The sequence below is a fragment of the Theropithecus gelada genome, chromosome 10, assembly GCF_003255815.1.
Source record: "Theropithecus gelada isolate Dixy chromosome 10, Tgel_1.0, whole genome shotgun sequence".
NCBI lineage: Eukaryota > Metazoa > Chordata > Mammalia > Primates > Cercopithecidae > Theropithecus > Theropithecus gelada.
In genome coordinates, this window is record NC_037678.1 from 40,006,341 (window position 1) to 40,027,369 (window position 21,029).

Genomic DNA, 21,029 nt, shown 5'->3' on the forward strand with positions numbered 1-21,029 from the left:
CAACTGGTTTAGGGAACTAACCCTGGACATAAGCCTCTTTGTCACCCGATGAACTAAAAGTGCCCCAGGGTTCCCAGGTCCGCACTGGGGCTCACAGCCACGCTGCGAACAGGGCGCCTGGCCCTCAGCTCTAAGCCATTCTGCTGCCAGGTGTGGGGGAGAGAGGGTGAGCCGGCGCCTGCACGATGTTCCCAGCTCCTGGTGAACGTGGCCCCAGGTCAGTTCGGCCCATGGGGTCACCTTCCCTAGCAGGCAGCTCCCAGCAACTTCGGGGGTCTATCAGGGCCCTAATGAGGTCCCCCCTTCCCATCTTCATCCAGCCCTGCTCCTCTCTGCTGTGGACAGCTCGGGGCTTTCAGAGGGGCCACCGTTGGCCCTGATGCCTTCCTCCTGTCCTGGTTGAGGACAGGCAGCAGGGACACACCCACTGCCCACATCCTCCACCCACTATGGCCAGTGAGACGCAGCCATTCGTAAGCTCAGGGACCTGCTGCTAAAGGGGCACAAGAGTCTCCCTGTGCTACGGCCTCAGAGGCTGAGGACTTGGGTGGTGACCACACTGAGGGCTACCTGTGCCCAGCGCTGGGGAGAGCCCCGCTGGGGAGAGCCCCGCTGGGGAGAGCCCCCCGGGGAAGGCATGATCCCCAGGAGAGACCTGGAGGGCCTGGGCCCCTACGTTGTCCCTGTAGGACCCCACCAGGCCAGGACTCCGTGTTCACCCTAGCAGTGCAGCAAGACAGCAAAGCAAGGCCGTACCACACTCGGCAGAAAGAAGGGAAGGCAGCCAAGGCAGATGATAAAGCAAGCAGCCTTCCCAGAGGGTGAGCAGGACACGCAGGGTGGAGAGGGGAGGTCCTCAGAAACTGAGGGAGGGAGACAGAGGGCAGCAGCCCAGAGCCCGGGGCGGGGGATGGCCCAGGTGACACCTGACGAGAGGGAACTGGAGCGTGAGGGGTCACGGTGAGGGAAGGCTCTCAAGTTGAATGCAGCCTCCGTGGGGACCCCGGGACACACAGGCCATGGGGAGACTTGCTGGTGTGGAAGGGATTTGCTCCGTGGCCATTGGAAGCCAGGCGCAGCCCACAGGAGCCTCCACACTGTGAGTGACGGGTCCCCGGGTGCAGGCCGAGGCCCTGGCCCCGCTTTGGGACTCACCCACGGCTCTGCAGCCCTGAGACAGGGTCTGCGGCCTCTGGCCCTGGAGGCTGTAGCTGTTGCTCCTTAATCTCTTGGCCCAGGTCTCAGGGGTTGGTGGGCCACAAGGGAGGTTTGGGGCTTCATCCCCATCATGATCCTGGAAGGGTCTCACTGACTCCCCGAGATGGGGGCCCTTAAAGGGTTTGAGGACACTAGGAACCCTCCTGCCCTCAGTCCTTACAGAGGCAGGTCTCTGATGGTTTTCCCGAAGTCCGGGTTGCTCGCCTCCCCGTGGCTGCCGTCCTTCAACTGGTGCATTTCCGCCACTCTCATGACCGCGTAGCGCTGGGAGCCTGGAAGGGCAGAGTCAGCTGGGGCTGGGAGCTCCTGGAGGTGGACTTCTGAGGGAGGCTCTGCCCCCACTCCTTTGCCCCTCCCCGGTCTGAGAACGTCATCATCTGACATCCCTGCAGCCCCAGGGAGGTGGCGCTGGAACAGAAGCCGCATGAGAGTGCTCCACAAGCCGGGCTGGAGGTGTGGGAGAGCTGGGGCCCCAAGTGCGGCTGGGGGAAGGAAGGGATGGAGGCCCTGCCCCGATTGGGACACAAGCCTGTTCTGTGGCTTGAAGGGGAGAAGCCGCTGGGGCAGAGGGGAGGCCACAGGACAGGCTGGACACACAACCTGCCTCGTGCCACAGCCAGGTGGCATCTCTCCACCCAAATGGGAAGATGCAGATCAAAGACAGAATGAGGGTGTGCCGCAGACTTGACCATGGCGGGGAAAAACAGAGGAAATGGGGTGCCCCCTTCGTGAAGACTAAGGGACAACCCCCCGATGTGAAGGCCGGGCTGGGGACAGGGAACCCACCTGGCAGCTGCCGAGGGTAACCAAGGATGGGAACGGCGGTGAAGAAGGCAGCAGCCCCGGAGCCCAGGAAGCCGACCCACCAGGCACCGACCCACAGCGGGCTCTCGGTAGTCAGCTCCGTCCTGTGGAAGAGGCAGAGGCACCTGGGTCAGCGTGGAGCCCACCTGTGCCCTCCATGGCACACATACTGGGGGGGACCTGGCCCCTCCTCCGGGCAGACCTCCGGGGTCTGTCTGCACACTGGTCAACACAGGCCCCTGGCGCTGCTGGCCACAGGTCCTGTCCTTTCCTTGCAGACTAAAGCAAACACCACCTTGGCTTCACTGTCTAAGACGGATGGCTCCGTGCCTTGGCCCACGCTCCAGGTCTGGAGATGCCACCTGTGGCCTGGTCCTGAGACCACGGTGGGGTTGGGCGCTAGGAGGGGCAGGCTCTCCAGGCAACAGCGGGCCGAGGCAGCCCTCCCCACAGCAGAGGGTGACAGATGGGGTTCCCAAGGATGCCAGAGGGCTCAGCTGGAGCTCACCGAGAGCTCCCCACAAAGGGGCTGCTGTGCACGCGGCAATTTGCATATAAGTGCGCTTTCAAATGAAAAGGTGAGTGGAAAAGAATCATGGGCTGAGGCGGCCGTGCGAGCAGAAGCCCACCCAAGCTCTGGGCTTCCAGGGATGCGTCTTCACAGTGAGGAGGAGGAGGAGGAGGTGGGAGGGCAAAAGGCCAGCAAAGGCCGGGAGCAGAGCTGCAGAGACAGAGGACACAGGGAGCGCCAACACCTTGCAAGGCTGCAGCCAGGCGGCACCTGCTTGTTCTAGCAGGGAAACGCTGACACCGCACACAGGGCCAGACCCCGCTCTGCCTCCCCACTTTGTGCACAGTGGGCCCAGATCCCAGAGCCAGATGGGGCAGAGGGACTGAGAAGCATCCAGACCCAGGACACGAGCCCCAAACCTACCTCCAGGCTCTGCCTAGAACGTGCACGATTGACCCCACATTATCAACCCGAGGCCAGAGGGGCTTTTGTAAGAGGCCAGAGTGCTAGAGACCTCCAGGAGAGGCACCATCTGCAGAAAGAGTCCCAAGGTGCAGCGGTGCCCACACCACGTCACAGTCGACCTTGGAAACTTCACAAGTACAGGCTGGGCACAGGACGAATGGGGGACCCTGCACCCATAGAGCCCTGACAGGTCAGCAAGGACATGCTTTCTCCTCTCCCTCCCCTTCTCCCTCTGTCTGTCTGTCTGTCACTGTCTGTCTGCTTTCTCTGTATCTCTCTTTCTCTCTGCATCTCCATCTCTGTGTCTGTCTCTTGGTCTTTCCCTGTCTGTCTTTCCCTCTGTCTGCTTCTCCCTCCACCCCCACCTTGCTTTCTCCCGCTTACGTTTACAGAAACTAGTGTCACACACACAAGATACAAAGAAAGGAAAACAAAAGAATCTCAGTTCCATTAGGGAACTAGTGGCCAGGGCTCGCTGGACTTTGCAAGTGCTTGGGCCTTGGGCACCGTCCGTCTGCCTCGCCCCCTGCCCTGGGGCGGACTCCCAAGGCCCCCAAGATCCCCCGAGTCCAACAGAGCCAAGGCCAGCCTTGACTCCCTCCAGCCCGGGGGCCCAGCACCGGCACCATGCCCGGCCTGACTCAGAGGGGGCCCTGCTGGCTCTGAACCCCCTTCCAGAGACACGTGGATCTCTCCAGTGCACGCAGTTTGGTGGGCTCCCGTGGGTGTGGCCCCGCGGCAGGCAGCAGGGTGCGTGGCCACTCACCGTCGGCCCACTTCCGTGTAGATGTTCAGCAGGGCACCTCCGATCAGGTAGCCAGCAGCGGGGCCCAGGATGGCTGCGGTATAGAAGATGGCTGCAAGAGAGGCAGAGGCATCAGGGCCGCTGTGCACCAACCTGGGGCTGCAGAGGGCCATGTGGGGCTTCGTGCCTGAGAGAAGCCCTGCACCCACCGTTGTGCATCTCCGGCCCACTCCCCTCATGGGCCTCAAGTTAGGCAAGTCCGTGCAGCCACCACTGGGCCTGACGTGGGTCAGTGTCAGCTTTAAAAAACCTCCTCAAAGCCAAGCGCACTGCTGTCTTTCCCTTACAATAGGGCAAAGGTCCTCGAAGCCTGGTTTGGCAGGACGTCTAAGTAGCCGCACAGACCGACCCTGGCAGGAATTAGGGACCCAGGGTGGGGAAAGGGACCAGAGAGGCCTGAGCCCCTCCACCCAGCCACGCTCATGCCCCCGTAGGCTGAGATTTGGAAGGGTCAGGGTAGTGGGACGAACCTCACTGGAGTGAGGTGATCAACGCCTGCCTTGGTTCTCGGGATGAGCAGAGCTCAAAGAGGACATGAGGAGGCTGAGGTCACTGCAGAGTCCGGCTGGGGCCAGCTGCTCCCCTTGACCATCCCTACGATGCCCCACCCAGGAGAGGAAAGCCAGGCAGGGGGCACCGAGAAGTGGGGTCAGTCGGGCCATGCACAGGGTCAAATTGTCCCTGTTGGACAGGCCATGGGGCTTCCCTACGTCTCAACAAACAGGAGCCAGAAGCCAGTGAGGGGCCCAGGGCTGCCCCAGGGCAGTGAGCTCAGCTGCTTGGCATAGGGTTGTGATACAGATTTACTCTCAGGCGGCTGTGAAGCAGCCATGAGCTGCTTCGTGTTACTTTTCCCCTCAAAGTTCTGACTCTCCGGATTTGCTCGGTCTCTTCCGCACCCCCCTGTGTGGCTGCCGGAGCAGACATGGTGCTTACGGGGAGGCATGGGTGTGGCCTCTGGGCTCTGTCCCTCGTCACTTATCCCACATGAAACTCCTTCCCAGGCAAGTGCTAGGTTCCCAGCTGGAGCATGAGGTCTGCCACCTTTGGACCTGGTGCCACCCAGTGCCTGGTGACTGTGCCCCATTCCAGCAGCCACCATTGGACCTGGTGCCACCCAGTGCCTGGTAACTGGGCCCCATTCCAGCACACCCGTCATGGGGGTGGCTCAAAGCTCTGCCTGCCTTGTCTCAAGAGTTTCCTGGCAAGGTGGGCTGGACACCACACAGGGGTTGCACTGAGACTCCTGGGCACAGCGGCCTGGAGCCCTGAGCAGGGTCCGCATAAGAAAGCCAGAGTCCCTTATGTCAGCTTTGGGCCTCCGGCCTGACTCCCCTCCCCTACCGCCTCTCGCAGCAGCCCCGGGGCCATGCAGGCAAGGCGCACACGAAGGCAGGGGGTGGGGCTGGCTCCGCCGGTCGCCCTCACTCCTGCAACACTACCCTCGGCCCTCCCTGCCCCGTGCCAACCTCCCCGGCCCCACTCACCAATGTAGACGGGCGAGTAGCTGGACTTCACATTCTCATCCAGGTAGGTGACGCCCAGCGTGTAGAGGGGGGTGGCGCCCACGCCATGCAGGAACTGGCCCAGCATGAAGACCAGCTGGTAACGGTACAGGCCCGAGGTGCGGTCCGCACACGCCGCGCTGGGGTTGGCAGGGCACGTCCTGACGCCCGTGTCCGCCTCCACCTCGTAGCGGCCAGCTGTGAAGTGGGGCAGGGCGAACACCAGCGACCCCGTGCCCATGACCAGCACGCCCCAGCCCAGCCAGCGTGGCTTGTGCCCTGAGCCCCCGAAGTAGCTCACGAAGGTGAGGCAGAGGCAGGCGGCGATGTCGTAGGAGCTGGCGATGAGCCCGCTCTGGTAGCTGTGCAGGTCGTAGCGACGCTCCAGGGAGGTGATGACCGTGTTGATGAAGCCGTTCACGGTCATCCCCTGCAGGAATGCGGCCGTGCACAGGAAGAACAGGATGCCCTTGGGCGTATTGAGGACCTGCAGGCACGGGGGTGCGAAGGCCCACCAGCCGCATGCCACACTCTGCCCGGCCGAGACGTACCGCACCTCATGGGTCCCCCGGGCGCCACGCTTCTCGGCCCAGGGCTGGCAGAGAGGCTGTTTGCTGGTGTCCAGGGGACTATGGGCAGCGGAGCGCAGGGAGCCGGGGCTCAGGGGCGTGCCGTGGTCAAGCCCGTTTTCCATGGCTGAACTGGGGCCGGGAAAGGTGAGCGGCTTGTCCCCCAGCGGGTGCAGGGGCATCTCCGCGCCTCCGCCTGGTGACCTCGAGGCTTCAGCCACACAGTGTGAGTGGCCTCCGTGGGAGTGGCCAAGTGGTATCCAAGGGGCTGGTGTGTCCTGTGAGAAGAATGTCTGGTTAGCAAGCTCACGTCTCTCCACGGATACAGCACGACCAGGCGGGAACATTCCAGCACACCCATCATGGGGGTGGCTCAAAGCTCTGCCTGCCTTGTCTCAAGAGTCTCCCAAATCCAGGGTGGCGTCTGGCCAAACCCACACTCAGGCACTGTCTCCCAGCCGCAGTTCCGCTGCGGGAAGTGGGGGCTGTGCCCGGCCTACTCACAGGGGCTCGGTTCCTGCCCTTTCTAGAACTGTTGGAAGGGAAAGCTGCCGCTTCAGCAGTGTGGCGTCGGGGCTGTGAAGAAGGCAGGGCCCACCGAGATGGGGCCACACAGTGGAGAGTGGAGCTGAGACGCGGAGGCCGAGTCAGACACTGGGGTCCCAGGTCACCCCGCCCTGCCCCCTCTCGTGTCAGCCACGTCCCCTGCCATTTGCAGCCGAGTGGCCCTGATGGATTCCACAGGGGGTCTCCATGTTGGTCCTGGAGCCTGACCTTGTTCATCCTTAAATTCATGCCCTGGCAGCTTTCTGTACCCTTTGGCGTGAGAAAGGAGCTCCTCTTGGTGCAGTTTGGGAGGTGCAGGAATGAGCTGGAAACGGCCTCCCGGGCCACATGTGTCCCCAGCACTGGAGACGCCCCCGGCCGCCAAGTTCTGGCCGGTGCTGGTTCGGCCTTGGTCTGCGGCAGCTGGCATCGCTGCCTGTGGCTAACAGGAGCTGCAATCGGCAGCCATGTGAACCAGTTACCAGGAAAATGTGCCCACGCGCCACCTTCCTTCTGAACCCTGCACTGCCCCTGCCCCGTTGCCCTCACCAGCCCCGTTTCCCACCATCCCGAGGCTCCGCAGGGCACCTCCTTACTCCCCACACCAATTCCCGGATACACAGGTCCCCACCACTGCCCAAGGCCTTCTGGGAAACCCAGGTGGCTGCATCCTCTCTGCATCTTAAGGGGTTTCCCCACCAGAAATAAACCGGCAAATAAACAGGGCTGCTGTGATGTGGAACACCGGTGCTGCCTCCACCTTCAGAGGGTCCTTCCCGGGGCTGCTGTAAACCGAACACCTGTGCTGCCCCCACCCTGGGAGGGTCCTTCCCGGGGCTGCTGTGATACGGAACACCTGTGCTGCCCCCGACCCTGGGAGGGTCCTTCCCGGGGATGCTGTGATACGGAACACCTGTGCTGCCCCCGGCCCTGGGAGGGTCCTTCCCGGGGCTGCTGTGATACGGAACACCTGTGCTGCCCCCCCACCCTGGGAGGGTCCTTCCCGGGGATGCTGTGATACGAAACACCTGTGCTGCCCCCGGCCCTGGGAGGGTCTTTCCTGCAGACCTCAAGGTGCTTGCCATCTGGGGCACCTCCTGTTATGGCTGAATTGTGACCCCCAAAAGAAGCTGTCGTGGAGCCCTAACCCCCAGTACCTCCGAATGTGACAGTTTTTGAAACTCAGGCCTTTAAAGAGGCGACTAAGGTTAAACAGAGACATTGGGTGGGCCCTGATCCAATGTGACCGGTGTCCATATTAGAAAGGGGATGTGAACGCCCACGCAGGGAGGGAGAACGCCACGTGGATGTGAAGACCACTCCCCTGCCTGGGAGGGAGGCCGGGAGCAGCTCCTTTCCCCGCAGGCTCCAAGGGCCAGCCTTGCAGACACCATGATCCCTGATTTCCGGTCCTCAGCAGTAAGACAGGGCCTGTTTCTGTCGTCTAAGTCCACAGTCTGGGTCTTTTGTCTTCACTGCAGAGCTGGGGTGGGGTGGGCAGTGGCGTGTCCATATTGGGCCACATTGTATCACATTTAACAGGGACCTGGAGCTTCCGGAAGCTTCTTCAGTCCATGAAACATTGCACCCCGGGAGGCTCCAAAACACAAAGCGTGAGAAATGCTGCCCACTGATGTGAGGCTGAGGCTGGGGCCACCTCAGCCGTGCTCAGGGCTCTGCAGAGTTCGAAGCCCCAAGTATTCAGCCATGGGGTCTCCTTCCAGCCACAGCTGGCGATGTGCAGAGATGCATGGAGACGCAGGGACAGTGAGCAGTCCCATGGGGACCTGGGCTAGGTGCTGTCCCAGGATCCTCCTGGCAGCTCCTTACAGAGTCTCTTTGCTGGGCCTGCGCTGGGACTAGGGTGGGTGGACGAGTGCCCCCCCACGTTCCCCAGGCAGTCACGTTCACCTGGAACCTGACTGAGCGCGTGACCTTATGTGGAAAAAGCGTCTTTGCAGATGTGATGAGTGATCTGAGAAGAGATCATCCTGGGAACAGGGTGGGCCCTAAACCTGGTGACAGGTGCATTTAGAGGAGAAGATGACACAGAGAAGGCCACCTGCAGAAGAGACAGAGACAGGCATGGCACTCCCAGGACCACCTGGAGCCCCGGGAGCCATCGGGGCAGGAAGGACCCTCCTCAGAGCCCCAGGGGGAGCACAGCCCGTGTGGATTTTGGGTTCCTGGCCTCTGGAGCTAGGGGAATAAAATTCTATGTTTTCAGCCTCTTGGTGTGTGGTCATTTCTTGCAGCAGCCCCCACGGAGGCAAACAGGTGCCACATGTGCCCCCAAATTTGGGAGATGACAGAGACCTGGGGAGGGCCCAGAGAGATGACCCTGGGATTGAGGCAGAGTTAGAGCTTAACAGACACAAACTGTAAGGTGAGCCTGGCGGGTGGGAGCAGAGGCACAGCCGCTGATCCACTGTGGGGGTGGAAGGGGACACAGGGGTATCAGTGAGAACCAGCCCTGGGACAGGCCTACGCTGAAAGACACTGCAGCATTTGGGGATGACAAATTGCTGACTTTTTTTGTTTTTTGTTTTGGTTTTTAAATAAAGGGGTGACTTCATCTGTGAGGGCAGATAAACGGGCCCAGCATGGTCAGGCTGCGAGCAGGCCGTGGGATCTCCCCCAGGTGGAGGCAAGGTTTGTTTTACATCTGGAGAGATCTGGCAGCACCAGCACCCCTTCCCCAAGGCCACACAGATCTCAGAATTGAGCCCCCAAAGCTGGGCTCTGGCTCCTCTCCCCACGTCCTCCACCGAAGCGCGGTCCCCACACAGCTCCTACGTGGAATTGGAGGTCTCACCTCTCAGTGAATGGATGCCCCAGCCCCAGGCTCCTTGGGACGAATGCAGGCAGCTGCTGTAAAGAATCCCGCTGGGCGGTGGGGTGCTGACACCCGCTGTGCACACTGAGCGCCAGCTGTGTACCAGGCACTGTCCCAGGCCTCAGAGTAGGGGAAGAAGGCGCGGGGGGGTCAGTCGTTTGCTCAAGGCCACACAGCCCGCCGGTGGCAATGAGGATGCAGCCCCCGCAGTCTGGCTCCAGAGCTGACAGTCTGCGTCACAGCTGCCTTCTGACACCTATTGAAAGAGCCGTGCACACTCGTGTGGCACTCACGTGCGTCCGCTGTTGATCTTGGATGCTGCTGTGAGACTGTTTGAGGCCGAATTTGGAGGCCTCGGACAGCAGAGATTCCACAGCAGTCATTCCTGAGGCCTGGGTGCCCGAGGCCACACCCGGGGTTTTATTTACAGTGCCAATACCTATGCACGAGCTGGCAGGCCAGGCTGGTTTGGGGCCTGCTGTGTCAGAAAGGGAGTGTGCGTGGAAGGAAGCAGAGACTTTTGTACTGTAAGAGCAATGCTCCACACCTCCCCGAGGGGCAGAGAGCCACCCACTGCCACCCACAAGCCACAGGCTTGCCACTGAAGTGAGCTGTCGCAAGGATGACGTCCCAGGAGCATTTTTAACACAAGAACTCGAATGCCAGGAGTCGAGTGGAAAAGACGAGGAGCAACAGCCCCGGCGTGGGACTGGTGAGGAGGGGCCACGGCTCCACCGCTCAGCAGCCCGGAGGATCTCCACCAGCCGCTGAAACAGAAAGCAACCTCAGAGACCCAGAGTAGTACAGGCCAGGCTCAGAGCTACCCAGACTCCCCAGGCAGCATCTGGGCGTGTTTCCTTCGCGTCGTTTTTCTTAGTGCACGCACACAGAGCCAAGAAGTACCCTGAGGGCTGCCTGGAGGTCAAGGTCCACACACACGCACACACATGCACATGCAGACACATAAATAGCAGAAACTTGACCTCATTTCCGGGCTGGGCCAGAACATCAAGGGAAGGAACCTCAACGGGGCCAAGGAAGGAACAGCCTGACGTGGGCAAGGGAGAGCTCAGACAGAGGTGCCGCCTGGCTGCAAATGCTGGGACAGGGGTGGCGGGCTGGGGTGGGTCGGATTCACCAGCACTTCTGCAAAGGGTCTGATGAGGTCCTGGGATGCTCAGTGGTGGGCAAACCCATGTAAACCATTGCGGACCAAGACACAGACTGTCGTGAAACACCCACTCAACGCCCAGATACTGGGTTTGCCTTGTACACGCAGTGTGTTCAGCCCTGGCCTCAGGACCAGACGCTGGGGTCAAAGCAGGTAAGGGGGAGGTTCCCGTCTGCACAGCTTTGAGAGGAAGCCAGATTGCTAAGCTTCGTGATCAGCAATGGCCACAGAGAAACAGAAGGACTTCCTTCTTGAAAATGAAAGCCGCAACTGAGAAAGAACAGGTAGTTGCAGGGGTCCAAACAGCTTCAAGCTGAAGGCTGATTTACCTGAATTAAAAGCTCTGACATAAATATGTAAAGCTCAGTCGAAAGTCACCTATTAAATTAAAATTAAATTTAAATCAGCAAATTTAAAATCCTATTTTAAATATTAGCCATGTGGCTTCTAGCAGATGCCCATCAGACAGCTGCACACGATGAGAATTACGCGGCAGCACTCAGCTCACCAGCTGTGCACCTCCAGGGGCTTCTGTTGGGGCCTGGTTCTGACGTCTTTCTGAGATCCAGCAGCGACCTGGCTTCGGGCCAGCCTCCCCTTATCTGAATCTGTACTTGCCCTCACGCAAGCGGCACGCGTGTGACAGTACCCATTCCATCTTCGTCATGCCCAAGAGTTTCAGCTCTGGGTTCTCTTCTGAAGCTGAAAATCTCTGGGAGGCCGTTTCCCCCTTCAACAGTGGTGTCTAGATTGGAAAGGGGAGGGTGGGCGTTCCATGACTCAGGGGCTAAAGGACAACAGAAGCAAATGTAAAAGCTGGCTCTGACGGGGCATCTGCCTGGCTCGGGCCGTCACCAGGAGACGGGTGGGTTGCTGAGTGACGCAGGGCAGGCGACACTCCTGAACTCTCAGGGTGATGAGGACAGTCCCACGTTCATGCATTTTCCAAAGGAAGTTTCTGGGGTTGTACCAAGACCTCACGTGGATACGTCGTGAGCACTGGAATTTACTTAGCGTGCCGTTCTGAGCTGGTGAGCCAGAGGGATGAGAATTCTGCCTGGAGAAGTGGGTGCCCAACATGTGTGTCAATGCTTGGCCTGGACCTGAAGGAGTCCTTGCTGAATATGCTGTGCAGGACTCACAGTTCAGGGCTAGCGTTTGGCACAAAAACCAGCCCAACGTGGGACATGAAAGCATCTTAGCCGCAGCAGCCGAGTCCAGCGATGTGGACAGCCAGACAGATGCATGCTTGGTGGAGGCAGCCAGCGGCCCCGTCCTGGTCTCAGGAATCAGTTCCCTCAAGGACAGTGCTGCTGGGGCCCATGAGGACCATCCAGGCCACTCACATGTGGCTTTTCTTCTAGGATCTGCTAGCTTCTGAGATGGCCAAGGCAGATAAGCTCATGGCTCAGTAAGAAGGTGAGCGTCGCCTCTGTGTTCGCTGCTAATGGTGCCTGGAGTAATGCTGTCTGGTCCGCGTTAAGGCGGGCAGCTCGGCGGCCCACACCTTTGGTTTCTTGGTCTCAGGCCCATTGTGGATAAGCTGGTGTGGGGTGGGGCAAGGGAGTTTCAGGAGCTGGAAGGGCCTCATGGCAGCCCCATGTAGAGGCCGCCTGGCCCCTGGCCTGGCCCCTGGACCGGCCCCGCCAAGGGGAATAGGACATTGCAGCTGGGCTCAGGGAAGCAGGGAGGCCTGTCCTTTCGAGTCTTCTTTCCGGCACCCTGTGTGTGCCTGTGTGTGCACAGCTGTGTAGGTGCGTGTACACAGGCACATATGCCTATAGTTTCTTTCCACTTGGAATTGGTTTTGAGAAAAAGGTGCGTTAGCTTCCCAAGCTGGTCCCTGCACCAGTGAGGGATGGAGCCTCATCCTCATCCCAGAGCCACACCCTCAGCTTCAGTGGCTTCTTCTGATGCATGGACACAGCCCCCGCTACGGGGCTGGGGAGGGAGCTGCAGGCAGCCTTGACCCCAGACCAAATTCAAAGGACCTGCCTCTTCCAAAGGCCTCCTTCCAAGGGCCACGGGGACCTCATGACTGTCCTCTCATCCCAAGCTGGCTGCATGGGTGGGCTGGTGTATACGCAGATGAGACTGCACCGCTGATGTGGCCAGGCACAGGTGAACCCCAGTGCTGCAGATGAGGAGTTTGCAGGTGGGGTGATGGTGAGAGGCAGTTGTGGAAGGCCGGGCAGTGGCAGCCAGGTGGCAGAGGAGGGAGTGGGAGACCCGGGGCAGGGATGGGTCAGCCATGGAGTGCAGGAGACTGCACCCGTGGGAAGGACAGGCCAGCGGCCAGCCCCCAGGCCGCTCTGGCTCCTGTCAGCGTCCCAGCTCCAGTCCACTGTCATCCTCATCTGAACACCTTGACTGCATCTAACACCGGGGCATCTGCTTCCTGTCTTCTGCGGGGCCCACTCTACAGCCTCTGATGCCATGTGTGATGGTCTCAGGGTCAGGGCCAAGAGCGCTGTTAATGGTGAATTTCGTGTGTCAACCTGAGTGGGCCCTGGGTGCCCAGACATTTGGCCCGGCATCGTTCTGCGTGTGCTGTGAGTGTTTCCAGGTGAGATTGGCATGTGAAGGGATGGTCCTCCGCAGGGTGGTGGGCCTCATCCAATCAGGTGGGGGCCTCCAAAGAGCCAAAGGCTGAGTGAGAAGGTCTCCTCCGGTGACTGCTGCAGCTGGGACCTTGGTCTTTTCCTGCCTTTGGGCTTGGACTGAAATGCCAGCTCTTCTTGGATCTCCAGCCTTCAGGCTGGAACCTGCAGCAGTGTTTCTCCAGTTCTTGGGCCTTCAGACTCAGACTGGACCGAAACCATCAGCTCTCCTGGGCCTTCAGTTTGCCAACGACAGGTCTCGGGACTCCCCATTCCATAAGTGTGTGAGGCAGGTCTTCAGGATAAATCTCTTTCCACCTATCCTGTTGGTTGTGTTTCTGTGGATAACTCAGACGAATACAAGCCAGTCCTTCCATGCTTTGGCACCCGCTTCCTAACGCCTGCTGTGCGGGAAACCTGGGCTTCAGGGACTCCCAGGACACCGTCGCACCCGTGAGGAGCCCAGCGGCAGTCACTCGAGAGCAGGGCGCGAAAGCTGCCCGTGGCTGCGAATCAGAACCACCTGGGCTGCAGAGACCGGCAGGGACAAGAGGCACGGAACCTGGAGTCAACTCCAGGCACCATCCAAGGCCCTGGGAGCCGGGCTTCGGGAAGAAGTTCTGACAGAACACCACCGCCGTTGCCGTCCCGGAACCTTCTGGAGGCCTGAACCAGCTGAGCTCTCCTGTGCACACACAGTCACTGAAATCTGCCCCATCAAGGGAGTAGGGCCCTCTCCCATGGCCTTGTACTCCTGACGGCTGCTCCAGAATGAGGGACAAGGTCTCCCCCGGGGCTCTAGCCACACGGCTCCCACGCAGCCGGCAGGTGGGAAGGAGCCCCTGGAAGCAGAGCCTGCCCGTGTGCCCAGGCCGGGAACCCTGACTGGTGGCCCTGCCTGCAAGCCACTCCAGGCCCCCTGTGGCTGCCCCACCCTGGGACACCCACTCACCTCTGGGCCTGTCCTTTCCCGGCCACCCTGATGCCTCCATCCATGGGAGAACATCTGAGGCCAGAGGAAGCCGAGCGGAGCCTTAGGTGGCTCTCAGCCCGAGAGAAACACAAAGCACCCCGCCCCTCCTGTGCATCGAGAGAGCCAGCTGCCCTTTCCCTGGGAGTTTAGCCCCCTCAGGCCCTGTCCCTGCTCTAACCCACAACAACCCTGCAGGGGAGGAAGGGGGAAAGTTGCTGCCAGAGGCCTTGGCAGCCAGGGCGTGAATTAGGCCAAGGCGATCAGCCGGGGGATAATGTGTCCCTGGAGCCTCCGGCCGAGGGCAGGCCTGGGGAGGGTGTACGCATGCGTGTGCACCTGTGTATGTGTCTGTGCCCGCTCTTTTAGGAGGAGGCCATGGGGGCCAGAGTTCTCTTCCAATTTCCTCATGCTGGCCTTGTCAGTCAGCTGCATCCCCGGGATAAGAGGTCGACTTCTCTGCTAGGGTCTTTTAGAGGTGAATCCAGCTGACCTCTGCCTCCCCTCCTCTCAAGCCAGGACTTCGGGAGGAAGTCCTGTGAGGAGCCAGTGGCCACGTGTGGGTACTTGACACGGCCTGGCTTGTGGGAACTGGGGTGCCAGCCTGTATCCCCATGTGCGGGCAGCTGACACAGCCCAGCCTGTGCCGCTTCTAGAAGCCTACCTACTTCCCCAGGCCCCATCCACTTACTTCCCAGTCTGGCTCTCTGCAAAGCGCTCTCAGCGCAGCATGTGGAAAGGACACAGCATCTCTGAGAGACCTATTTTAAGCCTGCCAGACCCTGGGCCTGACCTGCCTGACTTACTGTGGCCCAGCAAATGTTCCCAGGGAGGCCTGGAGCTGGGCTGGGTGGGTAGCACCCCCTCCACATTAGGGGACGTCTCAGGCCCGGCTTCCAGGACCCACTCAGAATTTGGAGGCCAGGCAGGACCACGGGGTCTCAGTTCTCCTTTCTCTTCAGATTCCAGCCCAGGCACTACCTGACAAAGCCGAGTCCCTCCTCCTGGCACCTGACGGCTCTGAGGCTGCCCTGAGCGCCTGCCTGCTCCCCACACCGTCCTCAGCCACCTCCCCTGCCACACCAGCCCCCTGTGACACCTGGGACTCTCTCCTCTGTCTCCAAACTCACACTGGGGTCTCTTCCTCAAGCTGGGTGAATGAATGAAGGGAGCTTTCACTTCTTTAGGTTGAGGCACAGACTCTGGCAGCAGCATCTGGGGGCCTCAGCTGTGCCTGGTGCACCCCAATTTGCATACCTGGTGACCTCGCATAGGCGAGCAGGCAGGAAGCCATTGCTTTGCATGGGGCCAACAATGAAGGACTGTCTGAGTGAGAGGGAGCCGGGGCGCAGCAGCAGGGCGGGCCCAGACAGACCCGTCCCTCAACCTGAAGGTCCCTGCTTGCACCCAGTCTCCGCCTACTGAACCTGGGTGTGCAGGTTTACTCTTCCTTCCGACTCATCATCCCATCCATGGAACTAAAAGCTTCCTGCCATTTGAGGGCATGTTTGAGAAGAAGAGAGAGGCTGGCTCCAAGCCACGCAGGTCATGGGCGGGGGCATGGGGGAGGCGGCGCTCTCTGCCTCAGTTTCCCCCATAACAGAGACATTATGAGAATGGGAATGAGCCACTGAGCGTCCTACTCAAAGTGGGCCCAGTCAGCACTGGAGTTCATGGGAAACAGACTCAGAATGGAAATCCATCCTGTCCGGCCCCGGAGCCCCGCAGGCCCTGCCTGCCGCAGATGTGCACAGCTGCCCTGGCCTCCTCAGCCTCCTTCCATGGCTGGAGTGGAAGTGGCTTGCCTTGCCCATGCTCAGGACCCCCACCGTGCCTCGGCTACTGGTGAGCAAAGGTGTAAGTGATGCCACAACTCAGGTTTTCCTGCATGTGGGGGTCCCCTTTACAGCCCCGTGGTATTCACAGCTCTCCTTGTTCTCTGGGGAAGGGGAAAGGACCTCCTGGTTCTCAGGCTAGTCCTTGGGCACAAAGCCTGCTTCCCAGCCTGCTGTGCAGAGCAGCCAGGGCCCTGGGACTCCTGAGGGTGAAGGTGAGGAGGTGGGGGATGCCCATGACCTCCCTCCTCCAGGAGAACCCCGTGCACCACAGGAGGCAGGGCAGGTGGTGGGAGGGAAAAGCGGGCAGCTCAGAGGGCCTGCCAGCAAAGGGGCTCAAATCTGACCACCAACCTGTGGGAGAGACAAGACCCAGAAGGGCCCTCGGGGGGCTTGAGAGGCTATGGGATGCAGGTTCTGTCCGGATGAGGGACCTGCCTAGCACAGCTGGGCCACTCTCCTTCCAGGTGGCCTCCTAGGCCCATGGGTCCAAGTGTCAGGTCCGCAGTGTCTCCCGAAGGGCAGAGCCCAGTGGCAAATGCAAGGCCCCAAGTGAGTCTGCGGCAGACTGGACACCACACGCCGCCCAGCAGACTGGACACCACATGCACCCAAGCACCCCAAGCTCTCCCTGTGGCTTGGACCAGAGGGGCAATGCCTCAGGTACCCCCCCAAGTCTTGCTAGATTTAAAAACAAACACCAAGAAAAGGTGAGGTCTGTGGGCAGGAGGGGCCTGGGTGCACACGGCAGGGAGAGGAATCTGGGTTCTCTGGCATCCATAAGCGACCCCAGCCAGTGGTGGCAAGTCTCATGCTACGCTTGGGCTACACGGGGAGCGGCTTCTGCAGAAGGCATGTGGTTTTAAAAAGCAGACACTTTCCCCCAGAAATGTAGTCCCAGGGTCTAATTCTGTGTGATGCTGGTGGGAAGGTGCCTACGGAAAAGAATTGAAGGGTGGGAGACAGCTGGAGACCCCAGCATCTGAGGACAGCAGGTAGCCTGAAGGGCTGGCAGGGGCCAGAGAAGGAAGCACGGTCCCCAGGACCAGTTTGTTCTTTGTGGCCCCAGTCTGCTTCCTCTGCAGAGACCCACAGGAGGACAAGCCCAGAGTCTGTTGTCCCAGAAGCAGGGCCAGTTTCCTCCCCACACCCCCAGCAGGGCCAAGGTTCCGAGTCACCCAGAACTTGTTAACCTAGCATGTGAGTTGCTGGCGCCTCCCTCCCTGTTCAAGGGTGCAATCCCCATGCACCTGTGGTTCCAACAAGTGGGCAAGACCCAGATCCTGCCTGAAGTCAGCTGACACTCAGCAAGCTTGCTGGGGGCCAGTGGTCCCTGTCCCAGAACGAAAGCGACAGCAAGGTCCGAGGACTGTCCCATGTCCTTGTCCAAAAGCCAACAATGTGCACCTTGCCACTTGTGAAAGAGGCAGTCACGTGGCAAGTGAGGGAACGTTTTGTGGCCTCTGTCCACACCCCGCTGGAGGAAGCAGGAGGGCTGGCCTGGCGTGGCTCCCTCCCAGGCAGGTGCTCTGAGGGCCCTGCTCCCTCCTGCCCCCAGCACCAGGCTGCACGCTGACTTTTCTGTGGCTCATCTCTGACCACCTACAACCAACCGCTGGGGAGAGCACCAGGACCCAACATGTTCTGGTCGACCAGTCCAGGAAGCCAGGAATGTATTTTGGCTCAGCAGTACCCACCCCAGAAATGGATTAACACTCATGGAGACATCCAGATCAAGGACCTTGTAGGCACAATACTAAATTCGATAAGTTAACTTTTCATTCTACCATGGGCTGAGAAAAACTTTGCCATTTGGAAGTCAGACCAACCTGGAACCAAAGCTGCAATGGGGTTTGGTCAAGCCAAGGGGCCCATCAGAGCCCTGAGGAGAGCCAGTCTCTCTGGGCTTAGTCACTGGAGTCACTTGCTCTAGCAAGGAGAGCACGTCCATCCACCTGGCCACCCTTCACCTGGCCCAGCCTGCCCTGCCTGCCACGTGCCCAGCCAGCTCTCCACCATGGTAGGGACTTGCCCAGCACCTGCTTTAGGGGCCACACCCACAGATTAGGTCATGGCCACTCGGGAGGGAAGCTCCCTCATGAAGAATTTTCCAGGCACCACCTGCTGACCTTGCCCAGCAGGAAGGCAGGACATAGCCTGCCAAGTGCAGTCAGGGCACCCTGACCGGCACATTACCATGTCCGGCACATTCCAGCAGTCAACACCTAGCCCCGGCTGTCACTGTCTCTGTCATTATTACCAGATTCACAAGTGGAACCGGCTAAGACCAAGGAGCTGTCCTCTGAGATCCATCTGCTCTGCGGTGCTGGGAATGAAAACCTCGCTGATATCGGGCTCCACAGAGCCAGTTTCTGATTAGATGGAGGTAGCCCAAGTTCCAAAAACCACAGCTGAGGAGCAGCAGCTGACAAGCCGGTTGCATGGATGTGGAAAACTACCGCGTTCCAGCCGCCTCCAGACAGAAACAGGACGCACAGCCTGGTCCCACGGCAGCTCCAAAGAGGGCCTTGCACGCCAAGCGGGGTACCCCCCAGCCTGAGGGTTCACCAACCACGCAGACCACATGGAAACCTCGCTGAGCTTCTCTCTCCCCTCGGGGCGCCAATGAGGGAGGCGGTTTCTCCCTTGGAAGTGGAAGTCGGATCTGCTCCCGGGTTCCCGGTCTAGGGCCGGTCTAGGGCAGCTAAGCCTGCCTGCTCCTTCCTTTCCATCCTCCCTGGCCAGGGGCGCCCAACAGCAACGCGAGGACACCCGACCTTCTGCCTGCACCTGGGGGGCGCCCGAGTTCCCCCAAGCCAAGGCCAAGACGTCGCGTGGTGGGGCAGGGAAAGGGGCACTGCCGCTGCTGGAAACTAGCCCCGTGCGCTCCGCCCGCGCTACCCATCTGGAGGTGTCTCGAGCGCCTCTGGCGCGAACAAAGCCCAGCCGCCCCCGAGAAACTTCCGTGCATGAAGGTTTCCTCCTTGACTCAGCAGCAGCGGCCGCCGCAAGTGGTTGACTCCGCAACCCTGGAGCTCCGCGGAGGCGCGTCCGTCCCCAGCTGGACCTGTGGGGCCTGCACCTGCGCGCGCTCCGGGCCACCTGCCCAGGTCACCCGCCCCGGCCACTCCAACAGTCCCCGCCAGGGCCCCAGCCCCTACTCACCCGCTTCCTCCCCGCACCCGCTGCAGCGCTCCTCCTGCGGGCGACTCGGGAGCTCCTACCCGCGCAGCCGGCTGCGGGAAGCGGCCAATTTGGCCTCCGATACCGCTCGGTCCTGCCCGCCCCCGCGGAGAGGCTCGGGGCGCTGAACCGGTGCCCAGGCCTCCCGCCCCGGCGCGCATCCCCTCGGCGCTCCAGCCCCCGCCCACGATGGCGGCACCTGCCGCGCTCCTACGCCACCGGGTCGGGCCCTGCGCACCCGCGCCCGCTCCCCGCTCCCTGCGCACTCACCGTCCTCTTCTCCGGGGCCTGGCCGCCGCGCAGCGCTGCGCTCCACGCTCTGGCCTCCCGGGCCGCCCGCGCCTCTTCATTCATCGGCTGGGGCCGCCCCCGCCGCAGAGGGAGGGGCGGGGTTTCCTGCGCGGGGTCCGCCTCACCCCCCACGGCCAATGGCAGCGGCGTCCGGGGCCCCACCCCCCGAGGGCACAGAGGCGGGAACGCGCGGCGGGGTACCCGGGCGTCTCTCTCCCGAGCCCCGCCGCTTCCCGGAATCCCCGCTCCAGCTCCAAGCTGCACGCAGCGAGGCCGTTCCGAGCGGACTCGGGATTCGCTCCCGGGCGCTGTGGGGCCGAGTGGAACGAAGCCGCCGTTTTTCGGCTCCGCCCTTCGGAAAGGCCGCCGCAGGGTCTGGGCCACGTGGGACCCGCGGCGGAGGGGCTGGGGGAACGCCACGGGCGGTCCTGGTGAAGGTGCCCGCCGCCCCCGGCCTGACCCCCGGGTTCTGTTCTGGCACGCGACCCGCCTGCGCGCACGGTGAGACCGGCGCCCTAACCTGGGAATCCGGGGGATCTCCAGCCCTTTGCCTTTTCCATAACACCATCCTTTTTTTCACGTTAGCACTGAGGGTGGAAGGCAGGGAGGTGCCAGCCACGTTCCCTTCCACAGAGGGAATTCCCTGTTGGAATTCCTACCCCGGCTTCCTGCCGTCTGTTCTGGAACACATTGCCCCAGGCCTCCGAGCCTCAGTTTCCTCGTTTGTAAAATGGGGGCGATGACAGAGCGTCCTCAAAGGGGATAAGACGGAAGAAGTTGGCTCATATCAGGGTTCATAATTGTTGCCGAGTATTAACAGGTAACCACAATCACACTCCACAAAGCTTCCCTTTTAGTGTCAGTGAAATTAATTTAAAAGAAGTTTCCGAAAGTCAAGTGTGTGTGTGTGAATCCTGAGATAAGTCAGGTAAGGGGGAAATGACCACCCCACGACCACAGGCTGGTGAGGAAGTCCCAGCCACGGAGGCGATGCTGCAGGACCTGGCCTGGTGGCATAGCGTGGGGGGTGGGTTCACCATGGAGAGGCCAAAGAGGTGCTGAGGCTTGTGAGAAAAGGCCCACAACCCCATGCGGTTATTTATGAAATGGTTTTCCTTCCTCCAGGGCTGGGGGCTTGTGCCCACTCGCATCTGGTCCTGGGACCCCCTGGTGGTGTCCTCAGGGCTCCCCCTGTCCCAGGCCGGCCTCCACTTCTGGAAGCAGATGCGAGGCCCACTGCTGCTGGGTATATCCGCTTCCATTCCTGACACCGCCCTTTAAGAGAAAACGCTACCCGCATTGTTCCCAGATGGAGAGGGTCCCTCCCAGAGGGTGAAGCACTGCCACAGGGGCTCGCGGCCCTGCCAGGAGTGGAAGGTGCACATCCAAAAGTATTTCCCCTGCGAAGGAAGGGGGCTGAGCATCCCTGCAGACCTGGCCTCAGGTGCGGAGTCTGCGGAAGCAGCGTTTCCAGGCAGACCCGACAGAAGGTGCCTTTGAGAGGTAGTGAGCTCCCTGTTACAGGAGGCGTGTGAGCAGAGATAGCCCATCATCTGGTGATGATGCTGGAGAAGCACTTCAAATGTCAGAAGCATGATTGGACTCTGTTTCCAAAACTCACTTCTGGATTCTATCCCCTCAAAACATTATTTACACAATGTTTTTCCTTTAAACCATTCACATACTTGGTTAAAAGGGTAAGTTTATTTTGAAAAAGGTC

At 60.6% G+C, this 21,029-nt stretch overlaps 1 protein-coding gene across 1 annotated transcript in view; it reads right to left on the reverse strand.

Annotated features, from left to right (window-relative positions):
- Positions 1 to 19,392, reverse strand: part of SLCO4A1 (solute carrier organic anion transporter family member 4A1) — a 29,016-nt gene extending 9,624 nt beyond the window's left edge. The window contains exons 1-5 of the mRNA XM_025399129.1: positions 19,289 to 19,392; positions 5,291 to 6,155; positions 3,765 to 3,855; positions 2,005 to 2,126; positions 1,379 to 1,490 (exon numbers count right to left, since the gene is read on the reverse strand). Of these exons, the coding sequence (XP_025254914.1) occupies positions 1,379 to 1,490; positions 2,005 to 2,126; positions 3,765 to 3,855; positions 5,291 to 6,155; positions 19,289 to 19,372 (1,274 nt within the window). The 5' untranslated portion in view covers positions 19,373 to 19,392. The remainder of the gene's footprint in view (positions 1 to 1,378; positions 1,491 to 2,004; positions 2,127 to 3,764; positions 3,856 to 5,290; positions 6,156 to 19,288) is intronic.
- Positions 19,393 to 21,029: the final 1,637 nt, after the last annotated feature.